General features: G+C 39.2%; 2 protein-coding genes across 3 annotated transcripts; both read right to left on the bottom strand.

Moving 5' to 3' along the window:
• Positions 1-5976: 5976 nt before the first annotated feature.
• LOC111803344 (uncharacterized) lies at positions 5977-9234 on the bottom strand. Of its 2 annotated transcripts, none has more exons than XM_023687700.2 (3): positions 8896-9231; positions 7597-8130; positions 5977-6503 (listed from the first exon to the last, which is right to left on the bottom strand). In XM_023687700.2, the coding sequence occupies exons 1-3, from the start codon at positions 9151-9153 to the stop codon at positions 6285-6287; spliced, it is 1011 nt and encodes a 336-aa protein (XP_023543468.2). In that variant the 5' UTR covers positions 9154-9231; the 3' UTR covers positions 5977-6284. The 2 variants fall into 2 exon arrangements, with proteins under 2 accessions (XP_023543468.2, XP_086983481.1); XM_087127355.1 differs by lacking the exon at positions 5977-6503 and adding an exon at positions 6706-7014 and having other exon boundaries at positions 8896-9234.
• A 10347-nt stretch (positions 9235-19581) lies between these two features.
• Positions 19582-20256, bottom strand: LOC147790506 (uncharacterized). Its single transcript, XM_087127614.1, has one exon. It carries the CDS (start codon positions 20254-20256, stop codon positions 19582-19584), a length of 675 nt encoding a protein of 224 aa, XP_086983740.1.
• Positions 20257-21606: the final 1350 nt, after the last annotated feature.

Here is a 21606-nt window from a genome sequence, read left to right as displayed (position 1 = left end):
GGCACCGATACTTTTTATTAGTTTTATTTCTTCCAAATATGTCAAAACTTTTTTTGACCATTTTTTTTTTTTTTTTTTTTTTGTGTTTTTGTTTCACTTAGTAAAAAATGGTACCGTGAATTTTGGCTCATTAAAATAAGCTATAAAGAACGGTAAGAAAATTGAGTTCATGGAGAAGAGAAGAAACCTTTGTTGACAATGGAGGAAACGACTTTTAGGCCAAAATTAGAGAAACAATGATATGAAACTCGAAATTCAATTGTGTTTTTGTTTCACTTAGTAAAAAATGGTACCGTGAATTTTGGCTCATTAAAATAAGCTATAAAGAACGGTAAGAAAATTGAGTTCATGGAGAAGAGAAGAAACCTTTGTTGACAATGGAGGAAACGACTTTTAGGCCAAAATTAGAGAAACAATGATATGAAACTCGGAATTCAATTGTGTTTTTGTTTCACTTAGTAAAAAATGGTACCGTGAATTTTGGCTCATTAAAATAAGCTATAAAGAACGGTAAGAAAATTGAGTTCATGGAGAAGAGAAGAAACCTTTGTTGACAATGGAGGAAACGACTTTTAGGCCAAAATTAGAGAAACAATGATATGAAACTCGGAATTCTAGAAGAACAAAGACCTTAAGATCTAATTAATATATATACACATATATACATATACATATATATATATATATATATATATATATATATATATATATATATATATACATATATACATATACACATATACACATATATACATATATACACATACACATATACACAGATATACATATATACACATATACACATATACATATATATACACATATACACATATATGTGTATATATAATATATATGTATATATATAAAATTGGAATGATCCCGGAGAAAATAAGATTTAGATTTACCAAAGTAAGAAAACTAAGATTTCAAATGACTACAAGATAGTTTGTTGCAACCGCCCAAACCTACAACTACTCTTTGGGCTCTTCTTTATGGGCATTGTCAAGGTTTTAAAACACATCTATTATGTGAATGTTTCTATACCCTCCCAAGGAATGCATTGTTCCCTCTATAGCCGAAGTGGGATCTCATCATCCACTCTCTTGGAGGCCCACATTTTAAAACGCGTCTATTAGAGAGATGTTTTCACTTTTATAAGAATGATTTGTTCCCTCTACAACGGATGTGAGATCTCACAATGCACCCCCTCGGGGGCCCAGGTTTTAAAACGCGTATATTAGGGAGATGTTTCTAAGGAATGGTTTGTCCCCTCTCCAACCGATATGGGATCTTACAATCCACCCCCTTGGAGCCTAGCTTCCTCACTTGCACACTGTCTAGTGTTTGACTCTAATATCATTTGTAACAACCTTAGCCCACCACTCGAGGGTATTGTCATCTTTGAGCTTTTACATCATAGGCCGATCTACACGATCTAAAACCTAGGGCTCTGATACCAAATGTAACGCCCCTAATTTTCTTAACTGACGTCATCCCATACATGCTTTAATCACATATGCAAAAATTCATAATAAATACCTTTAAAATAAAGCCATGGACTTGCATATTCAGTTCAAAATACGAAATTAAACATAACATAGTTTTAGATATAAAACAAACTGCATTAAAAACACCTATCAACTACTAATTGGAATTCAGTGCGATCTTCTCCCTATCAAGCCCTATTGTGGCTTCCATGGCCTTTTCAGTGTTCATCATCATCTGTGCATGAGAGCTTTACCTTTACCTGAAAAATATAAAGTAGCACATGACTTGAGTATTTTAAAAAATACTCAAGTCACCCCACTATTGTGGTTAGTAATGCAACCACACACAAGACATGAATGAAATCTATCGTTTAGAAACCATAACATGACCTTCGGCTCTTTCCAGTTTCGGATAAGGTTGGATGTATGGTACTTCTCCACATGCGCCCCACCAGATGAGCTCGTATACGTACTCCTTGGGCCTGAATTGGTCGGGAACAACACATTACACATCACTGAACACCTCAGAAAAGGAAAGACTAACATGATATCACGGTGAACATAAATATCAAAGGTGCGCGCATGGGACGGCGGCGGCTGGTGATGCAATAGCAGCAAGGAGACTCGTGATTGTCCTTCCTCGAACAATGTGGGTCGACAAACAGAATGGCAGTAATGATTCATGGTGTGGGTGACGTACAACGTTTGTCTAATGACCAACGTGGCATGCGACTCTAGCGGTCTAGCCAATAACACGATAGAGAGGAGATGGGTGGCGGCTGCTTAGTGAAGAAGAAGATGATGATGATGAAGGGGCGGCAACTAGGGTTGTAAATGGTCGGCTCGTATCGGGCTTCGTGCTCCGTGAGGAGGGTGCAGGGTGGTTGTGGGGTTTGGCTATACGAACCTGAACCCTAGGGTCTGTGCATTACAATACCCAAAAAAAAAAAAAAAAAAAAGACTTTGGTCCTCAAAATCTTCGCTTCAATGTACAAGGCCTTTATTATATTTCTTCAATTTGGAAGAGTTTAGGTACTTTATCATCATTTCCTCTTCTCGTTTCCAAGTAGTTTCTTCGAGCTGGCGATTCCAACATAATACCTTGACAAACGTGATCTCTCGACTATGTAAAGTCTTCACTTCTCTACCACAATTTGTACTGGCTCTTCCTCATAGTTCAAACCTTTATCCAATCATAGGGGTTCGAAATCTATCATATGAGATGGGTCTGCTATATATCATCATAGCATCGGTACATAGAACACACTGTGCACTGATCATTCAAGGTGAATGACTTTTCATTACTGGTCAACTCGGTGAGGGGGTGGTGATCTTGGAAAAATTTCGTACAAACTACCGATAATAACCTACTAAACCAAGAAAACTTCGTACCTCAGTCACATTGGTCGGGCGAGGCCAATTTGTCGCAGTTTCAATCTTTGTTGGGTCTATACTGGTCTCCATTCATGACAGCACATGTCTAAGGAATCCTTCTTGTTATAACCAGAACTCGCACTTGGAGAAATTTGCATATAGCTTGTTTGTCCTTAGAGTGACCAACACCTTCCTAAGATGTTCCTCGTGTTGCTCCCTGGTCTTGGAGTACACCATGATATCATCGATGAACACGATCACAAAACTATCTAGAAATTCTCTGAACACTTACTTGTAAGTTCATACCTTGTCCGGAAAGTTGTTTTAGAGATATAACTCTTCCTAATCCTCAACTGATGGTAGCCTGATCGTAAGTCAATCTTTGAGAACATCATTGCTCCTTGCAGCGGATTGTACAGATCGTCAATGCAAGGTAAAAGGTACTTGTTCTTAATTGTCACCTTGTTGAGCTCTTGATAGTTTATGCAAAAACGCATAGACTCGTCCTTCTTTTCACAAATATCCCTAGGGCTTCCAAGGGTACACACTTGAGCGTATAAAGCCTTTATCCAGTAGCTCTTGGATATGCAACTTTAATTCTTCTAGTTCAGTAGAGGTCATCCTGGAAATAGGGGTTGTTCTTAGCTCAAGTACAATCTCAAATTCCACGTCTCGCTTTGGGGGTACATTGGATAGATCCTCTAGCAATATGTCCGCAAATTCTCTCACTACTGGTACCGAGTCAATGGTCAACTCAATTCGCCATGTTTCCACCACATGAGCTAATATCCCTCAGACAACATGGGAGAGCATCTTCCTTGCCTTAAATTTTGTGACCTATCTTAGGGACTATTTCCACCATGGACCCCTTGAACTTAGAAGCTTGGATGGCCAAGAGGTCTGAACACAACTTGATATGAACTAAGAGACATCAATTATACAATATACTTCAATGAAGATGTGAAGAAAATATTGTTGAAATTCTCAAAAGATATTCCATTCATGCCACATTGAAGAAGAATGAAGTTTCAGGTTATAAATTTTAGTTGGATTATCAGTGAGAGTAATTTAGGGTTATTGTATTTCATTAATGTATTTGAGGACTTTTTATTTACATTAGGTAACAATTACGTAAGGGTTAATTATGGTCATTAATTACATAAGAATGATCAATCTTGCTTGTGGAGTGATTCGAATCTCAATCAAGTGTTCTTGTCTTGAGATATTTGATCAACAAGAATCATTCAAGCAGACATGATTGATCTTGCTTGTGGAGTGATTCGAATCTCAAACAATGTTCTTGCCTTGAGATATTCGATCAACAAGGTAATCCGAATTTTACTCCCCTTTTATTGATTCCCCATATCACAACTTCTTTGTTAAAACAATCAATGGCATGGTTCCTAGCTAACCATTCCATTCCTTATATGATGTCAAAATTTTTCATATCTAACACTATCAATGTCACATCCATCATGTGACTTGACACAAATTTAACGGTCCTTCACCTTCTCGAAGGCTTCCATTCTCTCCCTTGTCGGGGTATCCACGAACAACATGTACCATAGCAGTTCTAATTCCACCCTTATGTGTTTTACAAAGCCAGTAGAGATAAAAGGCGTGGGTGGACCCAGAGTCAAACAATACTCACGTGTAATGTCTAAGAATAGATAGCGTACCTTTGACTGCTGTGTTCGGAGTCTTCCAACTCATGTCAAATGGTAGTGTATATTCAGCCCGGTTGCGGGGATGACTTTAGGTTTAAGGTTAGTTGGTTGCTAGTGGGCTTGGTGATGCCACTTGCACTGTCTAGAGTGACCTTTCCCACAGTTTGTGCAAAATGCTCTGTCACGTGGTGTGCTATGTGGGCGATCCCGTGGTTTCCTGCGCTCTTGGTTTAAGCTAGTCTTATCCTGGCATCGTGGTACCTTGGAGGAGGTAGGTGGCGTATGCTCCATCTTTCTCTTTTGGTCAATTGTCGTGCCTAGATGGGATTGTGTGTCTTCAAATGGGTATTCCCTATCGTCAAGTGCCTCAGCTAGTCAGAATGTTGTTGCATAGTTTGGTGGAGGATGCGCTGACACCATTCCTTGAACATCAGATCTCAAGACCATAAAAAAGCACCCTACCTTCTACTCTTTTGTCTCGACTAGTCTCAGGGCAAAGTGGGATATGTTGTTGAACTCCCATTCATACTCTTCCATTCCATTGATCTGTCTTCTTGCTCTATGCTTAGAAATTCATGCACTACTAGTTTGAAGTCCTCTAAATTGAGTCTGGGTGATCTCATTTTCGTTTATGACAATCGTTCTGGAGGCTGATTGCCACCATAGTTTAGCATTGCTACATAAAATAAAAGTGGCACAATTCAATCTTTGTTCTTTTGGGCACTCTATGTGTCGAAAAATCTCATTAATAGAAGACAGCCACAGTTCAACTGCCACTGGGTCCTGGGACGTTCCATCAAATACTTCAGGTCTCAACGTTTGAAGTCTATGAAATATTTGTTTCCTCTGTCGTGTCGATGTTTCCCTGATTGGTTTGGCCATCTATCTGCCATTTTTCACCAAGGTCGAGATCAGTTGAGTCATTTGCCCACCTGTCTGTACCAAAGATTGCATCACTTCCATCATTGCGCCCATATCTAGTACTCTTGGAGCATTATTGTTTGCGCTCGGTGGCTGGTTACTCGATTCACACAACGTGTATTCTTACCACAATCTTCTCAATCATCAAACATAATATGCATGCATTAGATGCCAAAACATTTATTTTTATGAAAAAACATACATCATGCCACATAACACACAATTATGCTTAAAAAAACATAAACATTTAAGTTTCAATAGAAAGTTGCTAACAGCTCAATTATGTTCAAATGATTAACTAAATAGAAAGTTCCTAACAGCTCAATTATGTTCAAATGATTAACTAAATCTACTACAAATGATTAGGCTCAAATTAACAAATTAATAAGAATATTACTTCTCAATCTCCTTAAATAAATCAAAGAAATAATTCTTGATGTCCAAATAGGTCAACCTACATTGGAAACAATTCTTCGGTCCATCCATTCCCTAATAGAAGTTTGTAAGTATAATATAATGAACAGAAATAACAATGAAAGAGAGAGTGATTTCAATTTCCTTCAAATAAATATGGTCCTACAGAGGAGACCAGCCATGCCATTTTGGCATCAGAAATCAAGGCACATTCAACCATTTCTACAACTTATAGCAAGCAATATCTAAATCAACTACAACATTCCACTAACACTTCCTTCCCCTGAGAACAGATATCTAAATTCTCCGCCTGCAAAACCCTGATAACCAAGAACAACAATAAACTCCATCTCCAATCTCTTATCACCCACAAAGAAGATTCAAAAACTATATTCAAAATTGGATTGTGTTCATTCGAGTTTTAAGATGACTCCGATTTGGAGCCCTCCGAGTTTTCACTCGAATCGTGTTCTTCTGATGCTGCTGCTTCATCCGACTTTTCAGGCCCTGGACCGGCTGATACTTTCACCATTGATGGACGCAGGAGTCTCTCACCAAGCAAGAATCCTTTGCGGAACTCGTCGAGTATGATGCCTTCCTCAAACTCTGTGGAGTCCTCCCTCATAATTGCTTCATGAAGCTGTAGCAAGAAATTGATTAAAGAAGTTTCAACTTACCAAACTTGATCCCCAAAAAGAGAGAGATTAAACAGCAGAACCCTGATTAGTTCCATGTTTGATCATGTCATGCTAGTTTAGAATGCAAATCGAATAGATTTCGAAAAAGAAAAACACATCACCTCAGAATTCAATGTGATCGAAGGTAGTCGAAAAATCACAATATCAGACAGAAATAGTAGCCTTGTCATTGATAATAACAATTTGAATAAGTTACAATATTACAGGAGGACAAGGCCTCCTTGAAGCATAAATTTACCGACAAAAAATCACCTTTTGAACAAATAGCCTGAGAGGTAGAACTAGTAAAGTCTTCTACCTTTTTGCTCCAACAATGTACACTATCAGATTCACTCTGAACCTGGTCTAGATCTTCAAATTTATCTTCAATAATTCTTTTATCGATCTCCAACCATAAAACCGATAACGGATCCAAGATAGCACACTTCCAAAGTAACTTTCTCTTCTTTGATCCTTTTCCATGAAAAATAACCCATTATAAGATGCATCACTTCTTATGGATGGATCCAGGGAACTCCACAGATAATTTACATCACATATTTTTTGCAAAGAACACTATCAAATAAATTATGATTTACCCTCTCATCATTATCAGTGCAAAACAAAAATGAGAGCAAAAGATCACATTCTTAGTTTTCCTATGGTCAAAATCTACAAAAATAAATGAATCCCAACAGGTCGGTTCAAACCATGTTCATATTTGAGATTCAAAAATCAGATTTCAGGAAAAGTTCATCCAGTAATGATTGTAAGGTTTGCAAGGAAAGACCCTACACTTTCTTAGTTTCTAGAGTCGGTATTAACTAAATACCACCATTTTACTCATCAAGTTGCTTGAATAAATCCGTCATGTGCAGGTACTCTAAGAACAAAACAATTTAAACAATTTGATTTAGAAAACAGGTTCATCAATTATTAACAAGTTCAGTTATTAGCACCACTGACTGATTAATAGTGACTTAACTTTGATGAATAAAGGGAAAATGAGGTACATGAGATGCAAATTCAATAAGATGACAAGAAGCAAGAACTCACCAGTGGGTCAAAAGGTTTCCCAATTGTCTCAACAGGAACTACACCCAACGAGCCCAAAATCTCAGTGAACTGCTTATAGATGCTTTGGTAACTCTGATTAATCTTTTCTTCTCCCTCTGTCTCCACCTTGATCTGTGCCCTAGCTCTCTCAAAATTATCCAGGACACCCAATAACGTCTCTACCACTTCCCCTTGAGCATTTTTTACCAATGAAAGACGTTCTCGCTCTGTTCTCTTCCTAAAATTATCAAAGTCGGCACTGATTCTCAAAATTCGAACCTTCTCTACAGAGAGTTCTTCAGTTAGGGATTCCAACTTCCCTTCAACTGCGAGCTTTTCATCTTCGATCGACTTCAGATATGACTCTATTTCAACTATTTGAGCTCCATTGTTATCTGCTAAAGCCTGCTTATAGGATTGAAGTGCTGATATAATAACTGACTGAGCCACATCCTCAGCATTAACTTCTGCATCATCACTTATATCACTATCACTTGCAGCATCTTCCACACCAGTATAACTAACAGAAGAGTCCTGTTACATAAATACATGAGCAACAAGAAAGCACAAGGACATGATTTTAGTATAAACTTAATTAAAACAATCGAAACCTGTGCTGTGTGAATTCATTTCTCATAGTCAGAAGTTATTACACTCTCTAAGCATCCAATATCCAAAATCTTCAAATTTTTAAAAACAAAATCAATAGTCCATACTTGCAGGTTTAAAAGAGCATAGTTTATGCTTCATGGACCATGTTTCATTTCAACACACCTAAATTTTAGTCTTGAATTGAATGGAGCTTATGGTCCCATCATTTGATTATATTATTGTAGTATCCAAAAAGCTGCAGAGAACATAGAGGAATGATTAAACCAAACTCGAGTAATGGCCCCAGAACTACGAAAACTGCTTCCATACTCAATTGTTTTAGTTAATACAAAAATTTGAAATGTCAAGTGGATAAATTCAAGGTGAGATTTGAGAATCAAATGTCTTACTTCATAGATAATTCAGTAGAATAATTAGAACACAGAAATAGACAATGAATTGAAGATAATGCCAGAATGCCGCATTTCCTCTTACAAAACTGTTTCGTAACAGCAATCCAAGAGGCAAATTCGCACAAATTGATAATATTAGACATAACAACGCGATCCTAGAAACTCCTCTGCATAAAACAATATCCTCCAACACTATCCAACCTAATCAACTAAAGAGTCAAACTACAATAGTCCGGTAAAGACACAGCAACCAAACGGTAAAATAGCCCCAAATAAGAAGAAGAATTAAGTGTACCTCAGCCTCAGATTCACGAACTTCCTCTTCGACCTCGCTAATTTCCGTTTCACCGGAGGAAGAAAACGGGGCAAGCTTCGGGAACCGGAGAGAACGAGGACGGAGTGAAAACTTGGAGGAATTGATGCAAGAAATGGTAGCGTGAGAGGTTCTAAAGGATACAGATAAGGGTTTAAGGGTGGATTTGGATGAGGAAATCGTGGATACAGTTGCCGGAGGAGTTGCCTGAAAAAATGGAGTTCTGAGAACCGTCGCCATGAGAGAATTTACAGAGCAAAGAGAGAGAGATAAGGGTAAGGAGGAGAGGAAGAAGGTAGGACGTTCGAGAAAGGTTTGGTGAGAAATTATATTAATATTATTAATTTCCCAATTTTCTTTTTTCCAATAGTTATGAAACCATGTGGGGTTAGGTTAACTAACTGACAATGGTTAAGAATTAGTGATGAATTAAAATAATAATAATAATAATAAAATCTCATAATTTTTTAATTTTTTATTAAAAAAAATGGTTCTTAATATATTAAGATTTTAAAAACAAAAAATAAAATTTTATAATTTTATTAGGTATAAAATTTAATGATCAAATTAGCAAAATCTAAAAGCTTTAAAAAATTTCACCTCAAAGTTCAAACGAAACTTATAGTTTATGTAACGGCCCAGATCCACCTATTGTTTTTGTATTTTTCTTTTCGAGCTTCCCCTCAAGATTTTAAAACGCGTCTGCTAGGGTGGGACATCACAATCCACCCTCCTTTGGGGCCTAACGTCCTCGTTGGCACTCTTTCCTTCCTTTAATCGATGCGGGACCGCCCCCAAATCCACCCCCCTTTGGGACCCAGCGTGAGGGTCCCAGCGTCCTCGTTGGCACTCTTTTCTTCCTTCAATCGATGTAGGACCGCCCCCAAATCCACCCCCCTTTGGGACCCAGCGTCCTTATTGGCACACCGCCTCGTGTCTACCCTCATTCGGGGAACAACGAGAAGGCTGGCACATTGTCTGGTGTCTGGCTTTGATACCATTTGTAACGGCCTAGATCCATTGCTAGCAGATCGAGCTTCCCCTCAAGGCTTTAAAACGCGTCTGTTAGGGGAGGTTTACACACCCTTATAAATGGTGGTTTGTTCTCTTCCCCAACCAATGTGGGACATCACAGTTTACTCGTAAATTAAATATGAGTTTATACAGGAAAAAGCGTGAACTTCTCTTGCCAGTTCATTGGATTCCAGGCTGGATGGATCCGGTGCATGATTCGTAGGGGTCTTTATTATCAACAAAATTTCTTCAAACTCTTTCCTCTTCCTGCTGTCCCCATGAGGCATAGCTATCGCCGATATTAGGGGCCATAGTCATCTCTGATGACTCCACCATAATCTGAATTTCCAGAGGGGATGGGCATTCCCGACCCACCAAGCAAAACCGGTGGTTTCTTGGTCACGATCAACTACACGTTGTGTTCAATATGTCACAGAAATTTTTTAAAATATATTTAATGTATTCTTGAAATTTTAATTTTAGATATGTGAATTTAAAAATATTATTTAAAAAAATTTATTAGTCATTTTTTAAAAAATAAAATTTTAATTTTAATAACCTTAAAAAAAAAATTAATGAATGAGATATTATAATGAAAGTAGTAGACTAAACTAGTAACTTTTAACAATAATTAATTATTGTTCCTTTTTATTTAAATGTGACTTGTTATGTTACCATTTTGGTAATTGTTGCCTCATTTAGAGGCACAAAGACCAATAAGATATTAAAAAGTATCTCTCTTTATTTTTTCTAAAACAATATAGGGAGAAAAAAAAGGCATATGATATGTTGTCGTAGCTAAAACGTAACGTTTGTGATGCCAAATGACAGAGATTTCCGTTGAGAATGGAAGAGGAAGTGGAGCAAGACTTCTGTCTCCGTTAGATAAATGGGGTCGGAGGAAGAGTATGAACTACTTGGTAGACTCACGCTCGCACGTGTGGGTTATGTATACGGAAGTACTACACATCTAATTTTGTTTATACTGGAGACCACCTCTATGATGATCTTAAATGATAGGTCCCTAATCACGAGTTGCATGTGTTTGCATGCCCCAACTCCAATAGTGGGGTCATTTATTGAATAATTCTTAAAATACTCAAATCGTGTGCTACTTTTATTTTTCAGATAAAGGCAAGACACTCGTGCACGTATGGCTGATGACAACATCACAAGTAAAGACTATGACACATGTATAGGATAGTGGTATTTAAATTATTATACTATAGGTTAGTATAGAGTGTGGTCATTTACAATATTTATTTATCATATCTTAGGGATTCTTGGGTTCGGGCCGAAGAAGCAATCTCACTCGATCATTAGAAAATCGACTGTAATCTTTTTCTGTCCGTGAGGATCCCAATCCCAACAGAGCGTCTGCTCCCTGTATTTATAGCTTGGTCAATGGCTATATTCGGTAAAGCTATATTTGGTAAGCCATATATGGTGAAGCTATATCCGGTAAAGCTATATATGGTACATAGCTATATATAGTAGATGGTTAAATCTGGTAAAGCTATATTTAGTAGACTGAACCATATATATATCCCGTCTAGTAAAGCTTTGAAATGTACTTTTCTATTCTCTGTACTCTCTCTTGTTGTACATACCTGAAGTCATCAATACAAAATCCTTTTAGCCAGATTCTCCTTGCAACTTTTCTCTATCCTTTTCTTTGTGTTCATCTAGATCGAGCGTGTGCGTTGTTGTGCGATCCTAACAACTGGTATCGATCCTAACAATTGGTATCAGAGCAAGGCAAAATTCACCACGATCTGTGAAGATGGAAAGTTCAAAGATTGGAATTGAGAAGTTCGATGGATCCGATTTCGGTTTCTGGAAGATGCAGATTGAAGATTATCTGTACCAGAAAGATCTTCACGAACCTCTGTTGGGGGTGAAGCCGGATACCATGACCACGGAACAGTGGAAGCTCAAGGATCGACAAGCCTTAGGGATGATCCGGTTGACGCTATCCAGAAACGTGGCGTTTAACATCATCAAGGAGAAGACAACGTCAGATCTGATGAAGGCGCTGTCAAATATGTATGAAAAACCGTCGGCTATGAACAAGGTGTATTTGATGCGTAGATTGTTCAATCTACAGATGTCTGAAGGTGGACGTGTTGCGGATCATATAAATGAATTCAATATGATCATAAGTCAACTGGGTTCGGTGGAAATTAATTTCGAAGATGAAATTAAAGCGTTGATTTTGATGTCATCCTTACCCGAGTCATGGGATACTGTTGTTGCCGCAATCAGCAGTTTCCGAGGATCTGATAAACTGAAGTTTGATGAAATTCGAGATGTAGTTCTCAGCGAAAGTATTTGCAAACGGGAAACTGGAGATTCATCAGGCAATGCTCTCAGTGTTGATCGAAGGGGAAGAAGCAAATCAAAGAGCTCAAACAAACATGGGCGTTCAAAATCAAAGAACCGGGGAAAATCTCCAAACAAACCCAACGTAACGTGTTGGAGTTGTGGGGGAAAAGGACACTTTCGGACAGATTGTACAAAGCTAAAGAAGAAGCAGAATCATAAATCTGAAGATGATGATGATTCTATATACACAACAGAAGATGCTGAGCACGTTTTAATCCTTACTGTGGATAGCCCAGCTGAATCCTGGATTTTGGATTCAAGTGCATCGTTCCATTCGTCTCCAAGTAAGGAATTGTTTCGAAATTTCAAATCAGGAAATTTCGGGAAGGTGTATCTTGCCGACAATAAAACCTTGGAGATTGAAGGAAAGGGAGATGTCTCCATACAAACTCCAGCAGGAAATCAATGGACATTACAAGATGTCAGATACATTCCTGGTCTCAAGAAGAACCTGATCTCTATTGGTCAGTTGGATAGCACAGGCTATGCAGCAGAGTTTGGAAAGAGTTCCTGGAAGATTGTGAAGGGCGCCATGGTTGTTGCGCGTGGCACAAAATCCGGTACCTTATACACTGCTGCAGAGTGTATAAACATGACTGCTACTGCTGAGAGTGCTTCCAATTCAAGTCTATGGCACAATAGACTTGGACATATGAGCGTCAAAGGAATGAAGATGCTGACTGCGAAAGGAGCTTTAGAAGGCTTAAAATCTGTTGATATGGGTCTTTGTGAGAGCTGCGTTATGGGCAAACAGAAACGAGTTAGTTTCACAAAGGCTGCCAGAGAACCGAAGAAAGTGCGGTTGGAAATGGTCCATACAGACGTCTGGGGACCATCTCCAGTTTCATCACTTGGTGGATCAAGGTACTACGTCACCTTCATCGATGACTTCAGCAGGAAGGTATGGGTTTACTTTCTGAAATACAAGTCAGATGTGTTTACCACCTTCAAGAAGTGGAAAGCTGAAGTTGAAAATCAGACCGGCTTGAAGATCAAATGCCTGAGGTCTGACAATGGAGGAGAGTACAACAAATCAGAGTTTATAACATTTTGTGCAGCTGAGGGAATTAGATTAATAAGAACAATTCCCGGTAACGCAAGACAAAATGGTATTACAGAAAGGATGAACAGAACCTTGAATGAGCGAGCAAGAAGCATGAGGATTCATTCTGGATTGCCAAAGACATTCTGGGCTGATGCTGTGAACACAGCAGCATATTTGATTAATAGAGGGCCGTCAGTACCCTTGAAGTTCAAATTGCCCGAAGAAGTATGGACAGGAAAAGAACTCAAGTACTCTCACTTGAGAACCTTTGGCTGTACTGCGTATGTTCATGTTGATCCAGAGAAGAGAGATAAGCTTGATGCTAAGGCTGTGAAATGCTACTTCATAGGCTATGGCTCTGACATGTTTGGGTATAGGTTTTGGGATGAGAAAAATATGAAGATCCTAAGACACTGTGATGTGACCTTTGATGAAAATGTCATGTACAAGGACAGAGAGAAGATAAACTCTGAGACTACGAAGCAAGTGGGAGTTGAATTTGAGTGGCAAGAAAATTCACACAGTGATGGTACAACAGAAGCTCAAGAAACTCCTGATCCTATTGCTGAAGAACCAGACGTGGCTGATCCTATTGCTAAAGAACCAGACGTGGAGCAAGTTGCACCTGAACAGGTGTTGAGAAGATCATCCAGAACTACCAGAGCACCAGACAGATATTCAACCTCATTACACTATCTGTTGTTGACTGACGAAGGAGAACCAGAGTCCTTTGATGAGGCCCTACAAGTGGAAGATTCAACTAAGTGGGAGCAAGCCATGGATGATGAGATGAGCTCACTTGAAAGGAATAATACGTGGGTGCTGACTGAGTTGCCTACAGGAAAGAGAGCTCTGTTGAACAAATGGGTGTTCAAAATCAAGGTTGAACCAGATGGCAGAAGGAGGTTTAAGACTCGGTTAGTAGTTAAAGGATATTCACAAAGAAAAGACATTGATTATGCTGAGATCTTTTCTCCAGTTGTGAAATTAACTACTATCCGAATTCTACTGAGTATTGTTGCATCGGAGAATTTGCACCTTGAGCAAATGGATGTAAAAACGGCATTTTTACATGGAGATCTAGATGAGGAGATCTATATGCAACAACCTGAAGGATTTGCAGCTCCAAGCAAGGAGCACATGGTGTGTAGGCTCAATAAGAGCTTGTATGGACTGAAACAAGCACCGAGACAATGGTACAAGAAGTTTGACTCCTTCATGAGCAAGAGTGGTTTCCACAGAAGTGAAAATGATCAGTGTTGCTACCTCAAGAAATACACTGATTCTTATGTGTTTCTACTCCTGTATGTGGATGATATACTAATTGCTGGATCAAGTATGAGGGAGATAAACCACCTGAAGGCAAGCTTGTCTTCAGTATTTGAGATGAAAGATTTAGGTGCAGCGAAGCAGATCCTTGGGATGAGGATTTCTCGAGATAGATCTGCTGGCACATTAAATCTATCCCAAGAGCAGTACATTGAGAAGGTGTTGTCCAAATTCAAGATGAATAACGCTAAACCCAGGACTACCCCCTTGGCAAATCATATTAAATTGTCAAAGGGGCAATCTCCCAAGACAGTTGAGGAACGTGAGCACATGGCATCAGTTCCGTACGCTTCTGCAGTTGGGAGTTTGATGTATGCTATGGTCTGCACTAGACCTGACATAACACATGCAGTGGGAGTTGTTAGCAAGTACATGGCAAATCCAGGGAAGGAACATTGGGAAGCTGTGAAGTGGCTTCTGAGATATCTGAGAGGTACATCCAATACTACACTTTGTTATGGCAATGGCAAAGTAGTTCTGCAAGGTTTTGTGGATGCTGATCTGAGTGGAGATGTAGACTCCAGCAAGAGCACATCTGGGTATATCTACACTATAGATGGAACAGCAGTGAGTTGGATGTCCAAGCTTCAGAAATGCGTTGCACTTTCATCTACTGAAGATGAGTACGTGGCCATAGCTGAAGCTGGAAAGGAGATGATATGGATGACAGACTATCTAGAAGAATTAGGCCGGAAGCAGTGCAAGAAGATCCTTTATACAGATAGTCAGAGTGCCATACAGTTGGTGAAAAACCCAGTCTATCATTCAAGGACAAAACACATTAGAAGACGGTACCATTTCACTCGCAGGTTAGTGGAAGAAGGCGATATGTGTTTGGAGAAGATAAAGGGTGCAAAGAATCCAGCAGACATGTTGACAAAATGTGTTGATGTTGGAAAATTAAAGCTATGCAAAGCCCTAATTGGTATGGTGTAGGATCAGTCTCCAAGTGGGAGAATTGTTGAGTTATGGAGTCTACTCCCTGTATTTATAGCTTGGTCAATGGCTATATCCGGTAAAGCTATATTTGGTAAAGCCATATATGGTGAAGCTATATCCGGTAAAGCTATATATGGTACATAGCTATATATAGTAGATGGTTAAATCTGGTAAAGCTATATTTAGTAGACTGAACCATATATATATCCCGTCTAGTAAAGCTTTGAAATGTACTTTTCTATTCTCTGTACTCTCTCTTGTTGTACATACCTGAAGTCATCAATACAAAATCCTTTTAGCCAGATTCTCCTTGCAACTTTTCTCTATCCTTTTCTTTGTGTTCATCTAGATCGAGCGTGTGCGTTGTTGTGCGATCCTAACAACTGGTATCGATCCTAACAATAAGTTATGATGAGTATCCATTATGACATAGTGACATGAGATGTATGATGATGATATGACATAGTATAATGACATGGCGACATGTACCATGTTTCATTTCAACACACCTAAATTTTAGTCTCGGAATAGAGCTTAATGTCACATCCCCTCTTACAAAGTTGTTTCTACGCACCAATTGGTAATATTACAAACAAACAAACAAACAAAAAAAAAAAAAAAAAAAAAATTCTTTCTTTCTATTCAAATATTACTTACCATTTTAATCATTGCTCCATCATTTATGTAACAACCTTAAATTTCTACTTACTCATAGTCGTTACTAATGTCTTATGCTCTGCGTTAGTATAGACTGTCGTATGAAAGAAGTAATATTTTCATCATTGTCGAGACTCGACTTTAAGTTTAAAGGTACATGCTCTCTGGGACTACTTCAAATGTAGTCTCAATGATGAAAGCTAAGAGACCAATTCAACAAGAGAGTTGGATAATACTAGCATGTCTCATAGATGTAAGAGGAAAGAAAAAGACCCTAGACACCGTACTAGTGAACGAATTTCCAGACATCTTCCCAGAAGACCTATTAGGAATATTCCCTTCACAAGTTGTAAACTTTGCCATAAAACTCGAGCTGAGAACTGGGCCTATTTCCAAAGCACCTTATCGCATGGCACCAGCTGAATTGAAAGAACTTAAGGCGCAGTTACAAGATCTATTGGACAAAGGCTTCATTCGACCTAGTATATCCCCTTGGAGTGCGCCGGTGTTGTTTGTCAAAAAGAAGGATGGACCGATGTGCCTTTGCATTGATTATAGAGAACTAAATGAGAGAACAATAAAGAATAAATACATCTGCCTCGCATAGAAGACCTATTTGACCAACTTAGGGAGGTGACGGTATTCTCCAAGATAAACCTCCAGTTAGGGTACCATCAAATTAAGATTAAAGAAATGGATGTACCAAAAACAGAATTTAGGACAAGATACGGTCACTACGAGTTTGTAGTGATGTCGTTTAGCTTCACCAACGCTCTAGCTGTCTTTATGGAATCAAAGAACCGAGAATTCAAGGACTTTTTGGACACGTTCGTTATCTTGTTCACAGATGAAATCCTAGTATACTTGAAAACGGACCAAGAACACCTCCGAAAAGTTCTAACCATCTTGAGAGAGAACAAGTTGTACGTCAAGTTCTCCAAATGCGAATTTTGGCTGTGACAAGTCTCATTCTTGAGATATGTGGTATCAAAGGATGAAATATTCGTAGATCCAACCAAAATCAAAGAGGTTACCAAGTGAGATGCCCAACTACATTTATAGAGGTACCGAGTTTTTTGGGATTAGCTGGGTACTATTGAAGATTCATGTAGGACTTTGTTAAGATATCCTTGCCACTTACACAACTAACGAGGAAGGACGTACCATTTACATGGAACGATGCATGTGAGGCAAGTTTCCAAGACCTAAAATAAAGATTGGTAACAGCCCCAGTGCTCACGGTACCCGAGAGCTTAGAGGGATACGTGATCTACAATGATGCTTCTGAGAAAGGACTAGAATGTGTGTTGATGCAACATGACAGAGTCGTTGCATACGCATCCCGTCAATTAAAAGAATATGATAAGAACTAGCCTATGACCTAGAGTTTGTCGCAGTAATGTTTGCATTAAAGATCTGGTGACATTATCTGTATGGAGAGAAAACCCAAATTTACACTACCACAAGAGTTTGAAATAGTTCTTCACCCAGAAAGAGTTGAACATAAGGCAAAGAAGGTGGTTAGAACTAGTGAAGGATTACGATATAGATATCCACCCTAAAAAGGCAAACATAGTCTCTGATGCCTTAAGTCGAAATACAGCCCACTCGTTGACCCTCATTATGAGAGAAGTACGAGTACAAATATAACGACTCAAGCCCACTGCTAGTAGATATTGTACTCTTTGAGTTTTCCCTTTCAAGCATCCCCTCAAGTTTTTTAAAATACGTCTACTAGGAAAAAGTTTTCACACCCTTATAAAGCGTGTTTTGTTCTCCTCCCCAACCGATGTAGGATCTCACAATCCACCTCCCTTCAGGGCCCAACATTCCCGTTTGCACTCGTTCCTTTCTCTAATCGATGTGGAACCCCTACCAAATCCACCCCCTTTGAGGTCCAATGTCCTTTATAGAAAATGTATTTTACGTCAACAATATATAATATATAATATATAATATATTTACTATTCATATGTACAATTCATTTTTCTTCAACTTCTAACTCCACTTTATAGAAAATGTATTTACTTTAAATTCACTCAGGACAGAATCTTTGTTTTGTTGGAAAAAAATTAAAAGATAAAATATTTCATGGGAGTGTTCATTTACATAATTTATATGATATATATATTACAATGGAATTTAAAATTACATAATTTATATGATATATATATTACAATGGAATTTAAAATTACATGTTCCAAACACTAATTTTACCGAGCTCACTCCAAACATCAAGTCACAAAATTTATTTAGATTTAAACAAGTAACTTCATACGTACATCTAGATCTTATTCGAAAGAGCGTCATGTTAAAGTGTTTTCAAATTTAGGGTTTTGAACGTAATAGAATTTGTTAAAGTTTTGGAACAAAGTCTGTGCATTATTCAAAGTAAAATTTGTATTCTAAAGAAAACACTTTTATTTGACCAACATTTTAGTTATGCAAATAATTCGTTTAATTTCTTTTATAGAATAGAAATCTATGTTTACTCTGAGTTTCAAAGAAAATAACCCTAAAGGAAATTTAATTATATTCGAAGTTATCTATAAAGCTTGATAGTTTGAGACAGCTATGAAAGCACTATTCCCGTACGTTGGAGTTAAGAGGAAGAAGGAGGGGTACCATAAGTCTATATAAAGGGAAAGGTACTAGATAGTTCGTCGAAAGCAAAGCATAACAAAGCAGTAGTATTATCGAGGTGTTACGTCAAGCATCAAAGTTAAAGATGAGTTTTATGGGGGGAAGTTTGCGAGTGTGTGAGAATTTACCTGTGGAAGTTGTGCATAGATTGGTAGAGATTGCATTGGAGGAGATTGCGAAGTGACACAATCGCACTTTTGAAGGCAGCGGACTAGCGATTGTGCGACACTCACTTTCCAACGATAAGTGAGCTAAGCCAATTTGTTCTTGCATCACCTACGGCCAAGCGACGTATGATCGAGCCTCTAGCCTCAGTTTTACAATAAGGTTTTAGAAAACGAGGAGAGAGAGATTTTAGAAAGAGAGATTTTTGAAAGAGACGTTATATAAGTAAGCAAGAGAGAGATAACAACGGCTTAACATATATAACCTTGGGTAGGGAGAAGTTGACAACTAGTCATATCCCCCTATAGTACATTCTGAGGCATTTCATGTCTGGCAGGTCTAGACATGATATTTTTTAGGCGTCATACGCCCTAGAACTACAAAAGTAAAAACACTAGAATGAAAAGACATGACAAGGGTTTGGCTTGTCATGGGTATGCGGCCATGGGCAACACGCCCTGGACAAGCATGACCGTGACATCCTCCCCCACCTAATTGGTTGACGTCCCTGTCAACCGACTACTTTCAAACCTTGCGATGTGGCTGGCGGCGAAGTTTAGATCTTCGGTGTGTTCCCAGCTAGTTTCCTCTGTAGGGAGATTCTTCCATTTGACAAGGAATTCACGAATCATCCGTACATGTCTTCCTATCTTCCTAACCCTGTCGGCTAGGATCTCCTCTACTTCTTTGGTTTCTTTTTGTTTCAGATCGATGCTCGGTCTTGTGATTGCATTTCGTTGGTCGTCGTCTGGGTCGGGGTGGTAGGGCTTCAAGTTGCTCACATGAATTACTGGGTGGATTTTCATCCATGCGGGTAGTGCAACTCGGTAGGAGGTAGCCCTGATCTTTTTACGAACTTCAATCGGGCCTTCATATTTTCGAACTAGTCTCTGGTCCTTTCGGCTGCGAAATCTGATCTGTTCTGGTTTCAGCTTGATGAGAACTTGATCTCCTGCTCGGAATTGAAGGGGGCGACGCTTCTTGTCCGTCCACTTTTTCATATGTTTGTAAGCCTTCTCTAAATATGCCCGGGCTATATCTGTTGTCGGCTTCCATTCTCTTATGAAGTTTTGAGCTTGAGGGTTTTTTCCTGCATAAGAATGATCAATAATATGGGGTAAGGCCGGTTGTCGTCCACTTACAATTTCAAAGGGACTCTTTCCCATAGACGAGCTTGTCTAACAATTGAAGCAAAATTGGGCGACATCTAATAGTTGTATCCAGTTCTTCTGGCGAGCGTCGTCGAAGTGACGTAAGTATTCTTCGAGCAAGCAATTGAACCGTTCTGTCTATCCATCGATTTGAGGGTGATAACTCGAGGAGATGTTTAAGGTTGTTCCCAAGAAGGCGAATAACTCAGTCCAGAATGTCCCAATGAATCTTCCATCCCTATCGCTGATGATGCTAGACGGAATGCCCCATAACTTTACAACGTGTTTGAAAAATAGTTGGGCGGTGAGTTCCGCTGAGCATAATTTGGGAGTGGGGACGAACGTCGCATATTTTGAGAATCGGTCTACGATAACCAAGATGATGTCATATTCCCCGACTTTTGGGAGGTGTGTTATGAAGTCTAGAGACACACTTTCCCAGGGTCTTGTTGGCATAGGCAGAGGTTCCAAGAGTACTGAGACTTTGGCTTTCTCGACTTTGTCCTGTTGACAGATGAGGCACGTCTTGGTGTATTGCATGATGTCGTCTCGCATGTTTGGCCAGAAGTACCCCTTTTTTATTAGGGCGTATGTTCTTTGCCACCCAGGGTGTCCAGCCCATAAGGTATCATGACATTCCTAAATGAGCTTCTTCCTCAGTTCTCCCGTTCTTGGGACATACAATCCGTTTTCCTTTGTCATCAGGAGGTCTCCCTCAACCCAAAACTGTCGTGTTTTCCCAGCTTTAGCTAGTTCGACGACGGCTTTGGCCTATGGGTCTTTATGCAGATGTTCTTTGATGATGTCGCGCATCGATCCATCGATCTTACTTGAGTGAATATGGGCTAACATGCATAGGGCCGCATGTTCGCCCTTCCGACTTAGTGCGTCGGCTGCTTGATTACTTTTCCCTGCTTTGTGTTCGAACTTGAAGTTGAATTTGGCCAACGCCTCCTGCCACCGGGCTTGTTTTGCCGTCAATTTTGGTTGATCGAAGAAGTGGCAAATGGCGCTATTATCCGTCTTCACCACGAACTGTGATCCCAAGAGATACTGTCACCAGACTCGTAGGCAATGGACTACAGCCAGCATTTCTTTCTCGGAGATAGTGTATCTCCGTTCGGCATCGTTGAGCTTTCGACTTTCATAAGCGATGGGGTGGCCTTCCTGAATAAGGACCCCACCTAGGGCAAAGTCGGAAGCATCTGTTTCTATTTCAAATGGCTTTGTAACATCTACCAACCCGAGGACAGGACCCCTCGTCATGGTTGTTTTCAGATTCTCAAAGGCCATTTGACAATTATTTGACAACGACCAAGGGTGGTCTTTCTTCAACAGCTCTATCAATGGGGCGGCTCGTCGTGA

The sequence above is a fragment of the Cucurbita pepo genome, chromosome 10 (genome assembly GCF_057944985.1).
Source record: "Cucurbita pepo subsp. pepo isolate OVF chromosome 10, ASM5794498v1, whole genome shotgun sequence".
Classification (NCBI taxonomy): domain Eukaryota; kingdom Viridiplantae; phylum Streptophyta; class Magnoliopsida; order Cucurbitales; family Cucurbitaceae; genus Cucurbita; species Cucurbita pepo.
This window is presented reverse-complemented; position numbering and strand designations above follow the sequence as displayed.

Excerpts from the sequence above, each read along its gene's own strand:
- LOC111803344 (XM_023687700.2), bottom strand. The coding sequence starts at position 9,153 with ATGGCGACGGTTCTCAGAACTCCATTTTTTCAGGCAACTCCTCCGGCA. Across the intron at positions 8,131-8,895 it reads TTCGTGAATCTGAGGCTGAG|GACTCTTCTGTTAGTTATAC; the intron begins GTACACTTAATT and ends TTTATGTAACAG. Across the intron at positions 6,504-7,596 it reads GGAAACCTTTTGACCCACTG|CTTCATGAAGCAATTATGAG; the intron begins GTGAGTTCTTGC and ends TTCTTGCTACAG.
- LOC147790506 (XM_087127614.1), bottom strand. The coding sequence starts at position 20,256 with ATGGGAAAGAGTCCCTTTGAAATTGTAAGTGGACGACAACCGGCCTTA.